Below are 17,913 nucleotides of genomic sequence, written 5' to 3' on the forward strand. Positions count from 1 at the left end.
AGGCGGAGCACCTGAGGTCAGGAGTTCAAGACCAGCCTGGCCAACATGGCAAAACTCCATCTCTACTAAAAATACAAAAATTAGCCAGGCATTGTGGTGCACGCCTGCAGTCCCAGCTACTCAGGAGGCCGAGGCAGGAGAAATGCTTGTACCTGGGAGGGGAAGGTTGCAGTGAGCTAAGATCATGCCACTGCACTCCAGCCTGGGCAACAGAGTGAAACTCTGTCTCAAAAAATAAATAAATAAATAAAATAAGGACTATTATTATCCCCATTTTACAGATGAGGAAACTGAGACTTCATAGTGTTTTAGGTGCCTGTGGTCATATCCATAATTGTGACAGAGTCAGATTCCAAATCACTTTACCAATATTGCTTAAGTGAGTGGGAGGAAAGGGAAGGCTCTCTGGAGCCAGGCTATTCTGGACAGTGGCTTTTGGAAACTCTAGTGAATAAAGTGGTAGTTGTTTCTATGAACATGGAGTGAGAAGGCCCAATCTAAACACACCAGTGCTTAAGGCAGCTGCAGAGAATAAAAGGCAATAGGAAAAGGGGGAGCTGGATGGCAGGAACTTGGATGGCAGGAGCTTCACCCACCCTTCAAGGGCAGGTGCAGATGCCAACAGCCTCCTGCCTGGAGGACTGAAGAAGGGTTGGGTTTCACTGGAGACCTCCAGGAGAAGGATCTGCTTGTTGGGACAGAGGTAGGGAGGTGAGAGCGAGGTGAGGAAGTTGGTGGGGGAGGTGCACACAATTCCACTAAAGAGCTGGCAGTGAAGCAAGAGGGAAGAGGCGGATGGAGTATTCATGAGACCGCTGATCCAGGAAGGACTCTGGCATATTAATATGGAAAAGGCCTGTTTGTTTGTGCTTGGAGAGGAAGGAGCCAGTGGAGAGGGGAGAAAGGTGGGCAGGACCTGGGGAAAGTCTGCAGCAAGGTCTGCAGAGCCCGAGGCGCACTCAGCCTGGGCCCTGAAGGGGACGTGGGGTAAGTGATGGGGCGCAGGCTGAGCGTCAGGGGGAAGGTGCTGGGCCCTGAAGGTCCTGAGGGGGACCTCAGACGGCCTTCTGGCTCCTCACAAAGAAACGGGACCATTATATCCGTCCCGCATCCCGGTCTCCCCCCGTATTACCTGGCTGAGGCCCCCGGGAAGCCCGGGCAGAGGACAGAGGGTGGGCGCGGGAGGCTGGACGGAGCGGGGCGGAGCTGGATGTCGGGCGCCGGCCTCCCTCCCCGCAACCCGTCTGGTCCTCTCAGGTGACAGCCCCCGCCGGCCCCCGCCCCGCCCCCCGCATATTCAGGATCCCCAGCCCTCCCCTACCGGGAGCAGCCAGCGCCGGAGCGCCGGGAGCCTCAGCCGTCGGTGCGTGAGCGGACCCGCACTCGTCCCCCTCGACCCCACCGCCCGCCATGGCCGCTGCTGGGGCCGCCCCCTGCAGCCTTCTTGTACTCCTCCAGGTGCTAGTGCTCGCTCTGGCACAGATCGTAAGTCCCGCAGCCCCTCCGCTGCCAGGGTCCAGGGTGCGGGGTGTGGGGCTCAGGTTGGAGGAGCTCTGCCTGTGTCCCGCGCCTACTGACACCCCTAGACCTAGGGCCCCCCTAAGGAGAGCGCTGCGGGCAGGTACCCTCTGTGGGTGCCCATCTCGGGACGGTGAATGGAGGTGGCTGAGCCGGAGAGCCAGAGGGGACCCGTCCCGAGACGCGCGGCCCTGCCCAGGACAGGCAGCATGGGGCAGGAGTTGGCGCCCGGTCCTGGCAGCCCGGGAGCCCAGGTGGCTGGGCGCACAATGGTGCCCATTCACCGGCAGCGCAGCCTCCGCCCCCGCCGCCTCCCAGGGGGCGCCGGCTCCAACCAGACGCCGCTGTCGCCCCGCGGCGGCCTCTCGGCCCGGCCCGCCAGCCCACGTCTCCCTTCCGAGAGCCAGCCGCCGGGGGCTACAGGAGCCCGGGTGGGGCAGGGCCCGGGCCGGGTCGGGTGCTGGATGCTGTTCCGAGCTTGTCTGCGGGGCACAACAAGCCTGGCACTTTGCGGTCTGGGGAGGTCGTGGGCACTGAGACCCCTGCCTGGGTCCGAGCTGGCCTCTTAAAAGGGGCACCCCTGGGAAGACAAGTCCGCTGTGCTGCGGGAGGGGCGCTCCGAGTGGGAAGAGAGTACCCGCCTCACCTCCCTACTCCCCCTTTCTCTGCGCCTCCCCAACTTTCCCGTCGGGTTATCCCGCACCAGGGGGAGAGGAGGAGGCGCTGTCTCTACCTGTCGTTCACGTTAAGAACGATAACCCAGGCTCACTGAGGGCCGATCGCCTGCTAGGCACCACCTTGCATTCCATCTGCGATTTATTTGAGCTGTCCACGTCCCTATCTATTCCCCACCGCGACCGCGCAAGGGCAACCTGGCACAGTGAAAGGAGTCGGGCTGACCCAGGGCGGAGTCCTGGCGCCACTGCCCACTCGCATTGACCATGGATCCTTCGTGGTCCTGAGCCTGTTTCTACGACTGCAGACTGGGGCCCGTCATAGCGCCCGCCCCCCGGTTCTGAGTATTCTATAAGATAATGCATGTAATGGCACACAGTGCCTGCTACGCAGAAGCTTCTCAACACGTGGGAGTTCGCGGAGGAGGTGTGCCCCTAGGACCCCGCTCCCTGGGTCGCTTGCAGCCCCGGGGACCCCAGGGGCCTGCACCGTCTGAGGGCTGCACCCGTGTGTGTTTTCAGAGAGGTCCGCCGGGAGAGAGGGGCCCCCCAGGCCCCCCGGGACCGCCGGGAGTGCCTGGAGTGCCTGGATCCGACGGCATCGACGTGAGTCTCTAACCTGGGACCGCGGCGGGAGGGAGGCGGCGGACAAAGGCGAACTTTGTGAGCGCTGTGGTGGGGGTGGGGACTGGGGTGCCCGGAGATGTAGTGCCCTCCGTCGTCAGTAGGCGGCGCCGGCCCGCACCACAAGGACCCCGTTTGTTCTGCAAAAACCTCAGCCCAGCTCTGGCCTGCAGAGCCCGTCATAAACGCCGGCGGACAAGGAGCTGCTGTTCAGTCCGCCGGCCGCAGTTCACAGCGAGGCCTTATCCCCCTCCCCTCCCTTCCCCTCCTTGTGGGGTAAGAGGCGCCTGGAGCCCTCACCCTGCCTCTGGCACATCTGCACGCTTCTTCAGGGCCGCTTGCGCGCCTTGGCCAGACCGCCGACCAGCTTGGGCCAGACTCCTGTCTCTTCCCTTGTTTTTTTCTCCCCAATTTAGAATCAGCTGGGCTTGTTCCCTGCAGGGCGAGGGTTAAATACCTCATTCTGAAGGTTCCCCAAGGCGGGCAGCTTGATGTTTAGCTGTCTGGACAGACCTCTATTCAACCTGGTGTCCCCACCCCCCCAAACACAGGATGCTGGGCCCTCGGCCAGGCCCTGGCTGCTGCGCGTTCTGAAATGCCTGGAGGCCTCTCTGGGGCTGAATGGGGCTCCACCGGTCCTGCCTGCCCACCACCAAGGATCCTTTGTCACTGGGGAAGGAGATAGTTCCCTCCTTGGGAACACTGAATTTCTCCCTCACAGTCCCCCTTGGTCCTCACCACTGGCTCAGCTTCCCGTTTTCCTGTCCTACAATCTGGAATAGAGCTGCTGCCCAACTCGCTCATCCCCCTTCACAAAGCCCCAACCTTCCTCCCACACATGCCCAAAACCACGAGGCATCAGCTTGGAGCCCCCAGCTCCGGTAGTGGGTCTCACAGCTGGCACCTCATGACATCAGCATGTCTGTACCTTCTAGCATGTTGCTGTCACCCTCTCCAGCCCGGCCAGGGTGTTCTTGTGCACATATGATTTGTTTTTGACCTTTATTTTTGAGGAAAAGGGGGCTCTTTTCCCAAAGATTGCAAGGCTTAGGGGACCTGGACAGAAGAGAGGAGAGGAGGAGGAGAGCCCACACGAGCGGCCTGCCAGGGTCTGTGTGTAACGTGAGCCACAGTGTGCTGTCTCACCAACTTGTATCTTGCAGGGTGACAAGGGGCCCCCAGGAAAAGCTGGCCCTCCGGTGAGTGCTTTATCCACTTTGGCCTTTGACCCTTCCTGCTCTTTCCCTCCTCTGGCTCATGTTTGCTCCACCTCTGTTTTCAAGGGACCCAAGGGCGAGCCTGGCAAAGCTGGGCCAGATGGGCCAGACGGGAAGCCCGGGATTGATGTGAGTATGGAGTGTCGGGTGGGGTAGGGTTCAGCTCTGCCAATTGACCTGCAGGGCCTGGCTCCAGCATTTTCGCTGATCTGTTCAGAGATGGGCAACAGGATGGAGAATCTCCAGCTGGGAGCCCCCCTCACCTTGATGTGACGTATGACCTCCCTGGAACCTCACACCCACCCAGGGACATTGACTTGCAGGCAACCGGGGTCCAGAGAGAGGCTCTACTTTCTGGGAGGTGCAGGCTCCTCCTGCTCCCCTGCAGCAGTCAGGACTTAGTGTCACATGTCTGGCCTCCAAGGATCAGGCTGAATATGTTGGGTAGGGCTGTCCTTGTGTGTCCTGTCCTTTCCTCTGACCTTCCCCCAACCCTTGCCCACAGCCGCAGGCACCACTCAGGAGAGAAACATCACTTAGCTGATACTACAGAGCTCCCAGGACCCCCAAAGTCACAGGCTCCTGAACACAGCCAGCCCCAGGGGCATGAGGACAGTCATCTGGTGGGGGTTACACTGGGTCAGTCACTGAAAGATGGGAGAAAGGAAAACCTCCCCCTATTACTTGCTTCTGCCCTGCTGGCTCAAGAGGTGTGATGGGCTGGGACAGTCACCAGAGCCCCTTCAAACTCAACCACATCCAAACGATTACGAGGCACATTGCCTTCTACTAGTGCATCGGTTCTCATAGCCACCCAGAGTGGTACCCAGATGAGAAACTAAGGCTCCGAAAAAGTTGCCAATGGCCAGGCATGGTGACTCAAGCCTGTAATCTCAGCACTTTGGGAGGCTGAGGTGGGCAGATCACTTGAGGTCAGGAGTTTGAGACCAGCATGGCCAACACGGTGAAACCGCGTCTCTACTAAAAATGGAAAACTTTGCCTAGCACAGTGGTGCATGCCTGTAGTCCCAGCTACTTGGAAGGCTGAGGCACAAGAATCGCTTGAACTCAGGAGGTGGGGGTTGCAGTGAGCTGAGATTGCGCCACTGCACTCCAGCCTGGGCAACAGAGTGAGACCCTGTCTTGAAAAAAAAAAAAAAAAAAAAAAAAAAAAAAAAAAAAGGGGGGGAAAAAAAAAAAAAAAAAAAAAAAAAAAAAAAAAAAAGAAGGGAAGAGAAGGGGGGGAAAAAAAAAAAGAAAAAGAGAAAAAGTTGCCAAGGCAGGACATCAAGCAAATGACGAGTCTGACCCATGTCTTGGTCTGCTAAACTCCTGACCCCAGAGGCAGGAAGCCTGGGCCTGGAATGAAGCCACATCTTTGGGCTTTGGTTTCTCATCTTTCAAAAGAAGGGAATTGTTCTGCCTGCCTCCTAGGGTTATTGTGGGAACTGAGGAAAAGGAAAGAAAGGTGTCGAGGTTCCTAGGCCTTCACGAGGCCTGGTGAAAGGGAGCCGCGGCCCACCCAGGAGGGACTCTTGAACCTGCCCTGCTCTGTGGGTCAGGGAGCAGGTTGCCCTTCACTGATCCTACATTTTCATTCTTCCTCAGGGTTTAACTGGAGCCAAGGGGGAGCCTGGCCCCATGGGGACCCCTGGAGTCAAGGTAAGTGGCCTGCTGGGGACCCAGCAGGGGCAGTCTAGGGCCAGCGTTTGGGCGTGGCTGTAGAGAGGAAGTAGGGGCCCAGGAAACCCCGTTTCTGAGCCTTTCTCATTGCTCTTGCAGGGCCAGCCTGGGCTTCCTGGTCCTCCCGGCCTTCCGGTGAGTACAACCTGCATGGGCTTGGAGGGACTCTGGGGGTAGAGGGGACCTGCAGAGGGAGCCATGAAACTAATTTTCTTTCCTTCTGTTCCAGGGCCCTGGTTTTGCTGGACCTCCTGTAAGTCCTCAGGGATGAGGCAGGGTCCCTGGAACTCCCAGGGAAGGAGAAGACAACAGAGGGGGTTCGACGGAATAGCCACCATGGGGAGGGGCTGGTGTGCTGTGACAGTGTCAGGAATAGGTGGACCTGCCAGAGACCCAGGACAAGCCCACTCTGGGCCTGTCCACTGGCTCTGGAATTCTCTGGTCCTTAAAGTTTCAGTCTGTCAGTCTCTCTGGGGTTGGCAAAAAAAAAAAGTAAAAGTGGAGAAATGGGCTTTGGGTGCCTGTCTCTACCTTCATGCCCAGGGTATCTGACCCTCTGAGGCATCCTGACCATCCACTCTCTGCTCCCCAGGGACCACCTGGACCTGTTGGCCTCCCTGGTGAGATTGGAATCCCAGGCCCCAAGGTGAGCCCCAGCCACCCTCTACTCACTGCCTCCCACCCTCTGTTTCCAAGCTGGCAAGCTCAGTGGTCTTTCTGGGAGTTCCTGGGCTGCCTTCTGGCCACTGGGACACTCCTCCAGGTCTGGAGCAGAAGCCCCTCTTATGAGCCCACCCAAGGGTAGGTCTTTTAGGGATGCCAAGGCTGGTCCCATCCCCGGCCAATCAGGCCTTGATCTCCCAAGATGGTGGATCTCAGAAGGTGACCAGGAAGACAGGGCGGACAGGGCAGCAGCAGGACCTGGAGAAGGGCACTCGGATAAACTGGAAAGGGCTGGTCAGGGGTATGATTTGGGCTCCTCTTGCTTCCAGGGGGACCCTGGACCAGATGGACCATTGGGGCCCCCAGGACCCCCTGGGAAACCTGTAAGTGTCCCCAAATTCTCCACATGGCAAAGTGCAAGGGGAGGAGAAGGGTCGTGAGGAAGCCCGCTGTGGGGAAGTGTCAGGCCAGGCTCCATCTTCATGTCTCCTCTCAGGGTCGCCCAGGAACCATCCAGGGTCTGGAAGGCAGTGCGGATTTCCTGGTGAGAGGCGAGGTCTGGGGTGGGGGCTAATGCAGGCAGGCGGGGCCACGGAGATGGGGGCGTTGGGAGACATGGGGAGGGGCTGCAGTGCAAGGTTCCACCAGGGGAGGTGGAGAAGAGCTCAGGAGTCGGCGAGATGGGGCGCACTGCCCAGCTGATCACAGGGCCCTGTGGGATTTTCTTTTTCCAGTGTCCAACTAGCTGTCCAGCTGGGATGAAAGGTCCCCCAGGGCTGCAGGGAGTGAAGGTGAGGGCTCCTGGCCTGAGTCTTGGGAGGGTGGAGCAGGTGACAGGAGGGGACCTCGTACAGAGCTCTCTCCTTCTCTTCAGGGGCATGCAGGCAAACGCGGGGTTCTGGGTGATCCTGGCCGCCAGGGGAAGCCGGTAAGTGCCAGGGCTGAGGGCTGTGGGTCGGGGATACGTGGAGATGTCCTACTGGGCTCTGTCCCCTTTTGTCATCCCTTTCCCTTCCCCTTCCCCTGTGGTTCTGGGGACAAGGCCTTGAGCCAGGGGCTGGAGGCCTGTGCTCTGTGTCGGCATGTCTCTGGGCATGTCTCTTTGCTTGGCCTCAATTTCTCTGTCTGTAACGTGGGACTGTATAGTTTGTAGGAGTCCTTCCTGTCTGCTCATGTTGGGGAAAGGAGGTGGTTTCCTTGCTTGTCTGTATGTGTGTTTTTCCATCTGCCCGCCTCTCTGACAGCTCATCCCTGCCCTTTAGGGTCCCAAAGGAGATGTGGGTGCCTCTGGAGAGCAAGGCATCCCTGGACCACCGGTAAGGAACGTTGCCTTGGTGGCCCTCCTCTTACTCACCCCAGGAGCCCTTAATGGAGTCATTTCCCTGCTCAGTCCTCTAGCTTGTAACAGAGACACCTGTGTCTAGCTGGGAGCATCTCTGGGTGGGGAGAAGGAGGCTGAAACTCTCATGAATTAGGGACAGGAACCAAAGCTGTCAGCAAGAAGGCCAGGCTGAGGTCCAGGTGTGCCACTGTCCCTTTGAGTAACCTCATCTCTGAACCTCAACGTCCCACCCATGAGACAGAGACTTGCTGCCTACCTCAAAAGGGCACTGTAAGATTGGAGGTGGGCATCATGGTATCATGAAGTGGGCCCTGCAATTGCCATTGCTGTCACTTTTCTGTCTCAACAGGGTCCCCAGGGCATCAGGGGCTACCCAGGCATGGCAGGGCCGAAGGGAGAGACGGTAAGTGAATCTAGGGGTGTCCTGCAAGAGCTTCCAGGAGCTGCCTTCTGGCCCTTGGGGTTCAGCCAGGACTGACCTGCAACCCTTATCTCTCCCCAGGGCCCTCGTGGATATAAAGGCATGGTGGGCACCATCGGTGCCACTGGGCCACCGGTAGGCCTGCATTTGCTCCCCCAATCCCCTAGGCTGGAGCTCCTACAGCTACAGTCACAGAGTGGGCATGGCTCCCCCTGAGCCTGTGTGACCTGAATTCCTGCTTGTCTTTCTTGCCAGGGTGAGGAAGGTCCCAGGGGACCACCAGGCCGAGCTGGAGAGAAGGGTGATGTGGTGAGTCCTCAGACATCCATTGCTCAGTCAGGGCCCCTGGGGAGTACTGGGCTCCATCTAAGGCTGTGTGTGTGTGTGAGAGTGTAAGTGTGAATGTGTGTGTGAGTGTGCAGTATGTATATATGTGAGTGTAGTGTGTGTGTATATGAGTGTGTGTAGTGTGTGTGTGCGGCTATGTGTAGTGTGTATGTGAGTGTGTGAGAGGATGTCTGTGTGTGTGTGTGTGTGTGTGGCTGTGTGTGTGAGTGTGACTGTGTGTGTGTCTGTGTAAGTGAGTGACCTGCCGGGGAGGACCATCTGTGCCAACAGCCCAGTCAGCCCAAATTCAGACTTTAGGAGAAGCCCTGGGATCCAGTCCCATGGTCACTGGGGCCAGACAATGAGATTCCAGCAAATCAGCCATGGGGCTAATGGGATTTGGTCTGGATCCCAGTTCTCTTAACTCTTTTTTTTTTTTCTAATTAATAGACCTGTGGGAGAAAGCAGTTTTAAGTTTACAGAAAAAAGTTGAGCAGAAAACACAGTTAACTGTTATTTATTTAGTTTTATAAATTATTTTCTCTTTAAAATTTTAAAAATTCTTATATTTTTCTTTTTCCATTAGACAGCAGAGATCATCTAGCTGTTTTTTTGTTTGTTTTGTTTTTGAGATGGAGTTTTGCTCTTGCTGCCCAGGCCGGAGTGCAATGGTGCCATCTCGGCTCACTGCAACCTCCGCCTCCCAGGTTCAAGAGATTCTCCTGCCTCAGCCTCCCAAGTGGCTGGGATTACAGGCATGCGCCATCATACCCAGCTTATTTTGTATTTTTAGTAGAAACTGGATTTCACCATGTTGGTCAGGCTGGTCTGGAACTCCTGACCTCTGGTGATCCACTGGCCTCACCATCCCAAAGTGTTGGGATTACAGGCGTGAGCCAACGTGCCCAGCTATATCTAGTCTTTTAATGCAATTTTTTAACTATACAGAAAAGCAGTGAGAGAGTTATAATGAATCCCCAAGTACCTATCACAGGTTCCAATTCAGCTATTAACATTTTGCCATTCTTTCTTCCTCTATTCCCCAGGCCCCTCCTTCCTTTACTTTGTTATTACTTTGCTCTGATGTTTTCAAGTAAATCCTTAACATCCTATCATCTCAGCCCTGGATACTTCTGTGTATATCCTTAAACAATAAGAACTTATTATCACAACTGACAAATAAGTGCTCCTTAACATCATCCAATGGCCAGTCTCTGTTCAATTTTTTCCAATTATCTCGAAAATGTCTTTTCACGGTTCTTGTTCAAATCAAGACTCAAACAGCAGCCACACATTGCATTCAGTTGGTATGCTCGCTCATGGCCACACATTCATTCACATGGGCCCAGGCATCTGAGAGCGCATAAAGTACTCGTCTCTTCCCCATAGACCCCAGGTCCTAGGAGACAGGCCCCACTCCTCTCCCACCACGGTGGGAAAGTACAGTTAAGCTCATGATGCCACGGCTGGGCCTTCTGTTGTTCAGCTCCCACAGGTGGGGGAAATCTGGACTGGGGTTGGGAGGCAAAGCAGCAGGGCAGAAACTGACTTCAGCTTTGGCTAAGTGGAGTGTGGGGCCTTGGCCAGGTCTCAGTGGATGCTGGCTCCCACCCCTGCTCCTGCTCAGCCCAGCCTGGCTCCTGGCACTGACTTCTCCTCTCTCCTGCTGGTGCCAGGGCGGGAAGGGTACTCCCAAGGGCCTCTCCCCCAGCCCCTGTACAGTGTGGCCTATGCCAGAGGAACTCTGGGACCCAGAGGCCACTGTTCTCACTTGTTCCCCTCTCTGCACAGCCAGACTGGGACCCAACATGCTGAAGGTGACCTGATCTCTCCCCACTTTGCAGGGCAGCCCAGGTGTTCGTGGACCCCAGGGGATCACAGGCCCGAAGGGAGCCACGGTAGGTGCCAGGGGCCAGGACCCAGTTGCTTTGTCCCAACCCCCAGAAGAGAAGCCTGGGATGCTAGACTGAACTCTGCAGCCGGTGGGCTGGTTCTGTCACCTCAGGAAATGCCTCCCTTTCTGTGCCTCTGTTTCCTCACCTGTAAACAGGGGTGATGACATGGGGGAGGTCATGGGGAGCTTGTAGCAGTCGGGGACACCCCCATCCACACTAGGGAAGGAGTGTGTTCTGTGACCCTCATCCCCTTCCCACTTCAGCTCCCCCAGTTGGCTGGTGGGGCTTCCTGGGATGACCAGAGCCACTCCGTCCCTGCACAGTGCAGCTTTCGCAGAGGAACAGGGGTGGGTGGCCTGACCCCAGACATCTCCACATTGTCACTCTCCCTTGAACTTTCCTCCTGAGTAGGGCCGCCCAGGCATCAACGGCAAGGACGGGACCCCAGGCACGGCTGGCATGAAGGTAGGAGCAGGGCTGCTGGTGGGCCTGGGGCAGGGGCAGGGCCTCGAGTCTGACCACCAGGATTCTAAACACCTGGAGTCTGGGGTCCTCAGGCGTGTCATGGACACGCCCTTTCTTGCCTCTGGATCTGTTTCCCTACCTGCACCTGGGTAGAAGCCATGGCCTCTGGCTGGAGCTCTAATTTGTGCCTCTGGTTCTCTGTCTATCCCAGGGCAGTGCAGGACAGGCGGGGTGGCCAGGAAGCCCAGGCCACCAGGGTCTAGCGGTAAGTATCAGGTGGAGCCGCAGGGGCCGGCCAGGGGCAAGTGGCTGATGAGATTAGAATCCACACACACCTGGGGCTTTTGCTCAGTCACTACCTCTTGCTTCATTACCAACTCTGTGGCCCCTGGCCTGGCAAAGACCTCATCACTTGGACAACTGCTCTAGCCTTCTTTTTGGCCATCCCAGTCCTCCATGTTGGCTAAATGGAATCTGACCATTTCCCTGCTGTAGCACCTTCCATGGCTCCCCTACACTGGCCTCCAGGAAAAAGTCATTCAGTCCAGTCCTTCAATAAGTAGTTATTGAGGTCAGGTGCAGTGGCTCATGCCTGTAATCCCAGCACTTCAGGAGGCTGAGGCAGGAGAATCGCTTGAACCCAGGAGGCGGAGGTTGCACTCAGCCAAGATTGCACCATTGCACTCCAGCCTGGGAACAGAGCTAGACTCTGTCTCAAAAAAGAAAAAAAGCAAAATAGTTATTGAATATCTGAGGTATACTAAGTGGCAGGAACAGTTACAAACAGGACAGAGGCAATCTTTGTCCTCGTGGCTCATCTTAGCATTCAATGACCACTGTAATCTGACCCCAACCTTCCCCTCCTGTCTTACCAGCCATGGCCCCTCTCTGTCCTTCCCCTTCTCAATAGGCCTAGGCTTTTCGGCTCCACACCTTTAGACCTTTGCTGGTCCCTTGGCTTGAAATGCCCTTTCTGGTCTTTTTGTGCCTTCTCATCATTCAGGGCTATCTCCATTCCATACCTTCCGGAGTCCAGTCCATAGGAGCCTGCCCTCCCTCCCTGTGGGGGGACTGAGTGGCCAAGCCTGTTTCTGTGCACACATGCAGACTTGTGTTCCTGCGTGGATTCACATGGGCCCAGGCATCTGAGAGCACATAATGTACTCGTCTCTTCCCCATAGACCCCAGGTCCTAGGAGACAGGCATTCTCTATGCCCCACTCCTCTCCCACCACGGTGGGAAAGTACAGTTAAGCTCATGATGCCATGGCTGGGCCTTCTGTTGTTCAGCTCCCACAGGTGGGGGAATCTGGACTGGGAATGGGAGGTAAAGCAGCAGGGCAGAAACTGACTTCAGCTTCCTTTTGCAGGGTGTGCCAGGCCAGCCTGGGACAAAAGGAGGCCCTGGAGATCAGGTGAGGTGATCCCAAGCCGGGGACAGAATTGAGCAAGAAGTCTGGGGCCAGGAAGACAGCAAGGCCCAGGCCTTACCAAGTCTCAGAGGCTCAGCCCGTACATAAGCCCCTGGGGCCTAACCACTTCCCTCCTGCCACCTCCCCCCTCCATGCACCCCTCAGCCTGCCTCAGTGCAGATAGGATGGCATGGCTTTCAATCCAGAGGAGAAACAAACACAGGAAAATCAGGAGCCAAGAGGACTGAACCAAGAACACCTTCTCTCCCTCCCCAATTCATTTGGTTCCAGGCTCTGTTTAGGCTTGGTTGGGTTTCCCTGAAGCCAAGGGCCTGACTGGGCTACCCAGAGTGACCTGAGAACTGTGTTTCCCTGCAGGGTGAGCCGGGCCCACAGGGCCTTCCTGGATTCTCTGGTCCCCCTGGGAAAAAGGTAAGTGCTCCCTCCACTGACACAAGCGTTCTTGCTTTAGGGTGAGGCCGTGGGGTGGAGGCCTGACCTAGGGAGAGCTCCGAGTTAGTCTGGTTCTGCCCTGACCACTGACCCAGGGAAGCTCTTTCTCCTTTCTGGGACTGTTTCCCTATGTACATTGCAGGGAGGGTGGGGACTGGCTCTGTTCTGGAGTGTGACTTTCCCAGATGGCCAAACTGATAGACTGGGAATCCAGCAGGCAGAGTCATTCATTCATTTATTCATTGCATAAACATTCATTAAATACCTGTAACTATGAGTCTTCTCACATGGAGGGTATAGTTTAGTGAAAGAAATAGATATGAAATAAATGATCACATGATAAGTAATTCAAACTGTGTTGCGTCCTTTGAAGGAAAAGTACAGGGACCTGGCCAGGTGCGGTGGCTCACGCCTGTAATCCCAGCACTTTGGGAGGCAGTGGCGGGTGGATCACCTGGGGTCTAGCCTGACCAATGTAGTGAAACCCCGTCTCTACTAAAAATACAAAAAATTAGCCGGGGGTGGTAGCAGGTGCCTGTAATCCCAGCTACTTGGGAGGCTGAGGCAGGAGAATCACTTGAACCCGAGAGGCAGAGGTTGCAATGAGCCGAGATTGAGCCATTGCACTCCAGCCTGGGCAATAAGAGCATACTCCATCTCAAAAAAAAGTACAGGGACCCAAAAGCATGGAACAGGAGGTCTGGGAAGCCTTCCCTGATGAAGCAAATTAGCTGAGACCCAAGGGTAGGGAGGGGCTGACCAGGTGTGGAAGGGACGGTTCCACCAGGTCAAAGCTTAGCCCCAGTTTCTCCTTCCTCCAGGGAGAGCCAGGGCCTCGAGGAGAAATTGGTCCCCAGGGCATCATGGGACAGAAGGTAAGTGTCTGGCACAGGGGCCCCTCCCTGGGGGCCTCTGCAGCAGCTGGAACTGCTGGATGCAGGACCTGCTTTGCGCTGTCCAGCCTGTGAGAGGCCTCCCCAGGTCGGGCCTGGGTTTGCTTTGCTGATCTGACAAGTGGAGCAAAGGACCCGCTGCCAGTGACCGCAGAACGGAGGGCACCCTGACCATGCGGTGTCAGGCCCGGCTGCGGGAGGCCATATCTGCTGAGGGCTGCTGAGGGTGAGAACTTCTCTTTCCATTTCAGGGTGACCAGGGTGAGAGGGGTCCAGTGGGACAGCCAGGCCCTCAGGGACGGCAGGTGAGTGCAGGCCAGCTGATGTGGGGAGGGCGTCATATCCAAGCCCCTTACTCCACTTATTCCTTTGGTTTCTTTTCTCCTCAGGGCCCTAAGGGGGAGCAGGGCCCCCCTGGAATTCCAGGGCCCCAAGGCTTGCCGGGCATCAAAGGAGACAAGGTGCCAGATGGGGTTGGGAAACACCTGGGAAAGGGGCCCTAAGACAAGGGGAGTGGGGTCGGCAGGACTCGGGTCCTTCCGGAACCTCCAAACCTTAGGGTCGCAGGCTTCTGGTCTGGTGGGCGAGGCAGAGCTGGAAAGAGGGGGGTGGCCGAAAGCTAGGTGGGGGACCCCGCGGAGTGGGGAACTCACCAAATCCCTCATTCCCCGCTTCCTCCAGGGCTCCCCAGGGAAGACCGGGCCCCGCGGCGGAGTGGTGAGTCCCAGCGCCCCCGACCCCAATCACCCCCAACCCTGCTCCGCGTCCCCGCCGCCACCGCGCGTCTGACCCGTGGTTCTCTCTGCAGGGTGACCCGGGGGTGGCCGGCCTTCCCGGAGAGAAAGGCGAGAAGGTGAGGGCGCGGCCTGGGGAAGGGCGGGGAGCAGTGGCTGGCCCCAGGGTCCCCACCACTTTCTGACCGCGGCTCCGTGTGCCTGCAGGGCGAGTCCGGCCAGCCAGGGCCCAAGGGACAGGTGAGTCCTCCCCTCCCCGCGTTCCCCGACTTCCCTGGGCAGCCCTGGGACCTCCCTTCTCCCAGCCCCTCCCCCTCCATCGACCCCACCCCCCACTCTCGCCCACCCCTCCGGGAGCCTTCTCACCTGTCTCTGCTCCCACCCTACCCTCCCGCAGCAAGGAGTCCGTGGAGAACCCGGCTACCCTGGCCCCAGCGGGGATGCGGGCGCCCCAGGGGTTCAGGGCTACCCCGGTCCCCCCGGCCCTCGAGGACTGGCCGGGAACCGAGGCGTGCCAGGACAGCCCGGGAGACAGGGCGTGGCGGTGAGTTGGGCCCGGAGCAGGTGATTCTTCCAGGTAGATTTGTTCGGGGCTGCGGCTTTCCCGCCAAAGGCTGGGGGTTCTCAGAGGCCCACCGACTTCCCCAAGACTGATTCCAAGCCTCAGAGCAGACAGGAAGGGTGTGCCTGCAGCCTGAGGGGTTACCCCGCCACCTTCCCAGGTAAGCCCTTGGCCCTGCCTAGTTAGTCTGTTCCTTAGCCTGGGAATTAATGACTCTGGACACCGGAGTCTCCTCCATGGCGGTCTCACGCTCAACCAGGTGGGAGCAGGAGCGGTTGGCCCTTGCAGCTGGGGGCTTCTTCCTGAAAGGCCTCTGCTTTCAGGGCCGGGATGCCACTGACCAGCACATCGTGGATGTGGCGCTGAAGATGCTGCAAGGTGAGGGGCAGCAACCCCTCCTCACAGTCCATTCGAAGACACTGCCCCCACCTCACCCCCTCCTGGAGCCTCCACATGTTCACTTGTCTGAGAATCTGGAGTCCTGGGGGCTCCTTCCAGCCCAGTCTCTGAAGGGCTTTGGGACCTTGAATAAGTCACTCTGGACCTTTGACTTACACAAAACAAAGCCCGAGGAAGGGGGAACTTAAACAGGGTGCTTTTCTGTCTGCAAATCTAGGGGCCAGTGCCCGTCAGGATGCTCTGCCTCCCCTAGTGTCACTGCTGGCACCCATCTCACAGACCTCCCTCTTCCTCCCTCCCTCCCTCCCTCCCTCCAGAGCAACTGGCAGAGGTCGCCGTGAGTGCCAAGCGGGAAGCCCTGGGTGCAGTGGGCATGACCGGCCCCCCAGGACCTCCTGGGCCCCCTGGGTATCCAGGCAAGCAGGGACCCCATGGGCACCCTGGCCCTCGGGGCATTCCTGGCATCGTGGGAGCCGTGGGTCAGATTGGCAACACGGGGCCCAAGGGTGAGTACTGCTCTGCGGTGGGCATGGGAGCCAGGCAGTGGGGATTTGTCTGGGCCAGCCCTTTCCCCATTCCCTTCCCAGGGTGACATACAGACCCTTCCCCATCCCCTCAGCCACATGGTCAGGGAGACACTCCTGGGCTTTCTTTCCCAGTAGCAAATTGATGGAAATGAATGTACAGTTTTCTGATTCAGGATTTCTGAGGTTTGTTTTTGAATGTGCTTAGTGGTACCCCATAAGCATCTTTCCATGTCAATAGAGAGGGGGTGGCAGACCAGCAGAGCAGTAAAGCAAGCAGGCTGGAGCCACACACAGGTGTGAATCCAGACTCCCCTTTCTCATCGTGGCCCTGAGACAAGTTCCTGCTGATTTCCCTGGGCCTTAGGTTTATCATCAGTAAAATGCGGACATTGAAAGTACCAACCTCACAGTGTGGCAGTGAGGACTACCCTTAGAGGTAGTTTACATAGAGTTCATCTTAGTTCCCTGCTTGGTAAACAGTGAATGCTAGATTGTTATGCTTACTTTCCTGCAATAAACTTTATTGGTTACCTAATCTTCCATCCTTTGTCTGCACCTTCCTTTATTTGACAAGCCTTGCATGATCATTTCCAACTTTCCTCTATTATAAACTAGCACAAAGCAGGAATAATTTCTGTGTGTGAAACACAGCAAAAAATAGAGGAAAAAGCATTTTCCAGTTCTGAAAAACGAATAGTCCCTTTTTTGTCTACAGGAAAACGTGGAGAGAAGGGTGATCGAGGAGAAGTGGGACGGGGGCACCCCGGGATGCCTGGGCCCCCAGGGATCCCAGGTAAGCTGTTGGCCCTGCCCAGCTACAGTCTGTTCCTCAGTTTGGGAATTAGTGACACGTGGACACCAGGGTCTCCTCCATGGTGGCCTCACGTTTAGCCAGCTCAGACCTTGATACCCAGCTTCTGCAGCCCTTTGGAACACCTGAGAGTCTCTGGGTGGTTCTATCTCTGGAAGCTGAGCCTCTCAGGACTTCCCAGGATGCACTATCATTTCACAGAGGTGAAGGAAGGGGCGTTTGCTTCCAAGACTCACTGATTGGGAGCTAGGGGTAGGGGACAATCACAGAATCTCTGCCTCTGGGGCAGAAACCCTTCTGAGGTGTCTTTGGCCTCATTTTCTCCATTTGAAAAATTTCCCCACCTTCAGAATTCTGGGGCTAAGATAAGAAGTGCCCCTAATGTCTTGACTTTCTCCTGTTCACAGGACTCCCTGGCCGGCCTGGTCAGGCCATCAATGGCAAGGATGGCGATCGAGGGTCCCCAGGGGCTCCAGGAGAAGCAGGTCGACCTGGCCTGCCAGGCCCCGTGGGGCTGCCGGGCTTCTGTGAACCTGCAGCCTGCCTTGGAGCTTCGGCCTATGCCTCTGCCCGCCTTACAGAGCCCGGATCCATCAAGGGGCCTTGAGCGTTAGGCCCAGACAGAGCCTGGCAGGCATCCTGGGGGGAAGGACCAGGTCCCCTCTGGGAAGACATGCACCCATCCCCAACCCAGGAAACTAACTCCCCCAGGACTTTCTGTCTGGGACCCAGGAGTTTTGAGGAAAAGGAATTCTAAGACATGGGGGAAGGGGGGGGAGAGCACACTGATGGATCGAAAAAGTGAGGCCAACACACAGGGCAAGTGGTGTCACTGGAGTGGAAGCTCCGAAGGAATAGGGTGGCTTTCCTTCCTGGGAGCATCATTCGGCTGTTACCAAAACAAACGTTTAATCTGCACCATTCTCCACTGGCTATCTTGTCCTTGGGTTAGTGAGACGTGGGCACCCCGGGATGCCTGGGCCCCCAGGGATCCCAGGTAAGAACCTGGGCCCTGCCCAGCTACAGTCCCGCCCCTCAGCTCGAGGATTAATGACTGAGGTCCCTGCCAATTCCTCATCCCATCTCACTCTCTGGACATACCAGGTGACTGCTGCTGGGTGACTTCCCTGAGGCGGCTACCCCTAAGCCAGCCCCACTACTTCCTTCCTGCCTCCCAACTGAGTATTTAAACATCATCTCCCCTCCCTTTCTCCCATAACTCCCCAGTCCCTTTCTCTCCAGGTCCACCCAGGCCTTTCTGTAAATAAAAGCTCCCAAGTTGGGTACAAACCAG

At 57.0% G+C, this 17,913-nt stretch overlaps 1 protein-coding gene across 1 annotated transcript; it reads left to right on the top strand.

The window, feature by feature from the left end:
* The first annotated feature begins 1,324 nt into the window (after positions 1 to 1,324).
* Positions 1,325 to 17,913, top strand: COL9A2 (collagen type IX alpha 2 chain). The gene is made up of 32 exons (XM_017507948.2): positions 1,325 to 1,485; positions 2,715 to 2,798; positions 3,980 to 4,015; positions 4,100 to 4,162; positions 5,642 to 5,695; positions 5,816 to 5,851; positions 5,946 to 5,969; positions 6,309 to 6,362; positions 6,709 to 6,762; positions 6,876 to 6,923; positions 7,114 to 7,170; positions 7,254 to 7,307; positions 7,642 to 7,695; positions 8,071 to 8,124; positions 8,224 to 8,277; positions 8,398 to 8,451; positions 10,314 to 10,367; positions 10,776 to 10,829; positions 11,041 to 11,094; positions 12,199 to 12,243; positions 12,619 to 12,672; positions 13,515 to 13,568; positions 13,838 to 13,891; positions 13,976 to 14,047; positions 14,268 to 14,303; positions 14,395 to 14,439; positions 14,528 to 14,560; positions 14,718 to 14,864; positions 15,206 to 15,260; positions 15,599 to 15,787; positions 16,524 to 16,601; positions 17,027 to 17,913. Exons 1-32 carry the CDS (start codon positions 1,411 to 1,413, stop codon positions 17,224 to 17,226), a joined length of 2,079 nt encoding a protein of 692 aa, XP_017363437.1. The 5' UTR covers positions 1,325 to 1,410; the 3' UTR covers positions 17,227 to 17,913.

This window comes from Cebus imitator, unplaced genomic scaffold, assembly GCF_001604975.1.
Source record: "Cebus imitator isolate Cc_AM_T3 unplaced genomic scaffold, Cebus_imitator-1.0 Scaffold385, whole genome shotgun sequence".
Classification (NCBI taxonomy): domain Eukaryota; kingdom Metazoa; phylum Chordata; class Mammalia; order Primates; family Cebidae; genus Cebus; species Cebus imitator.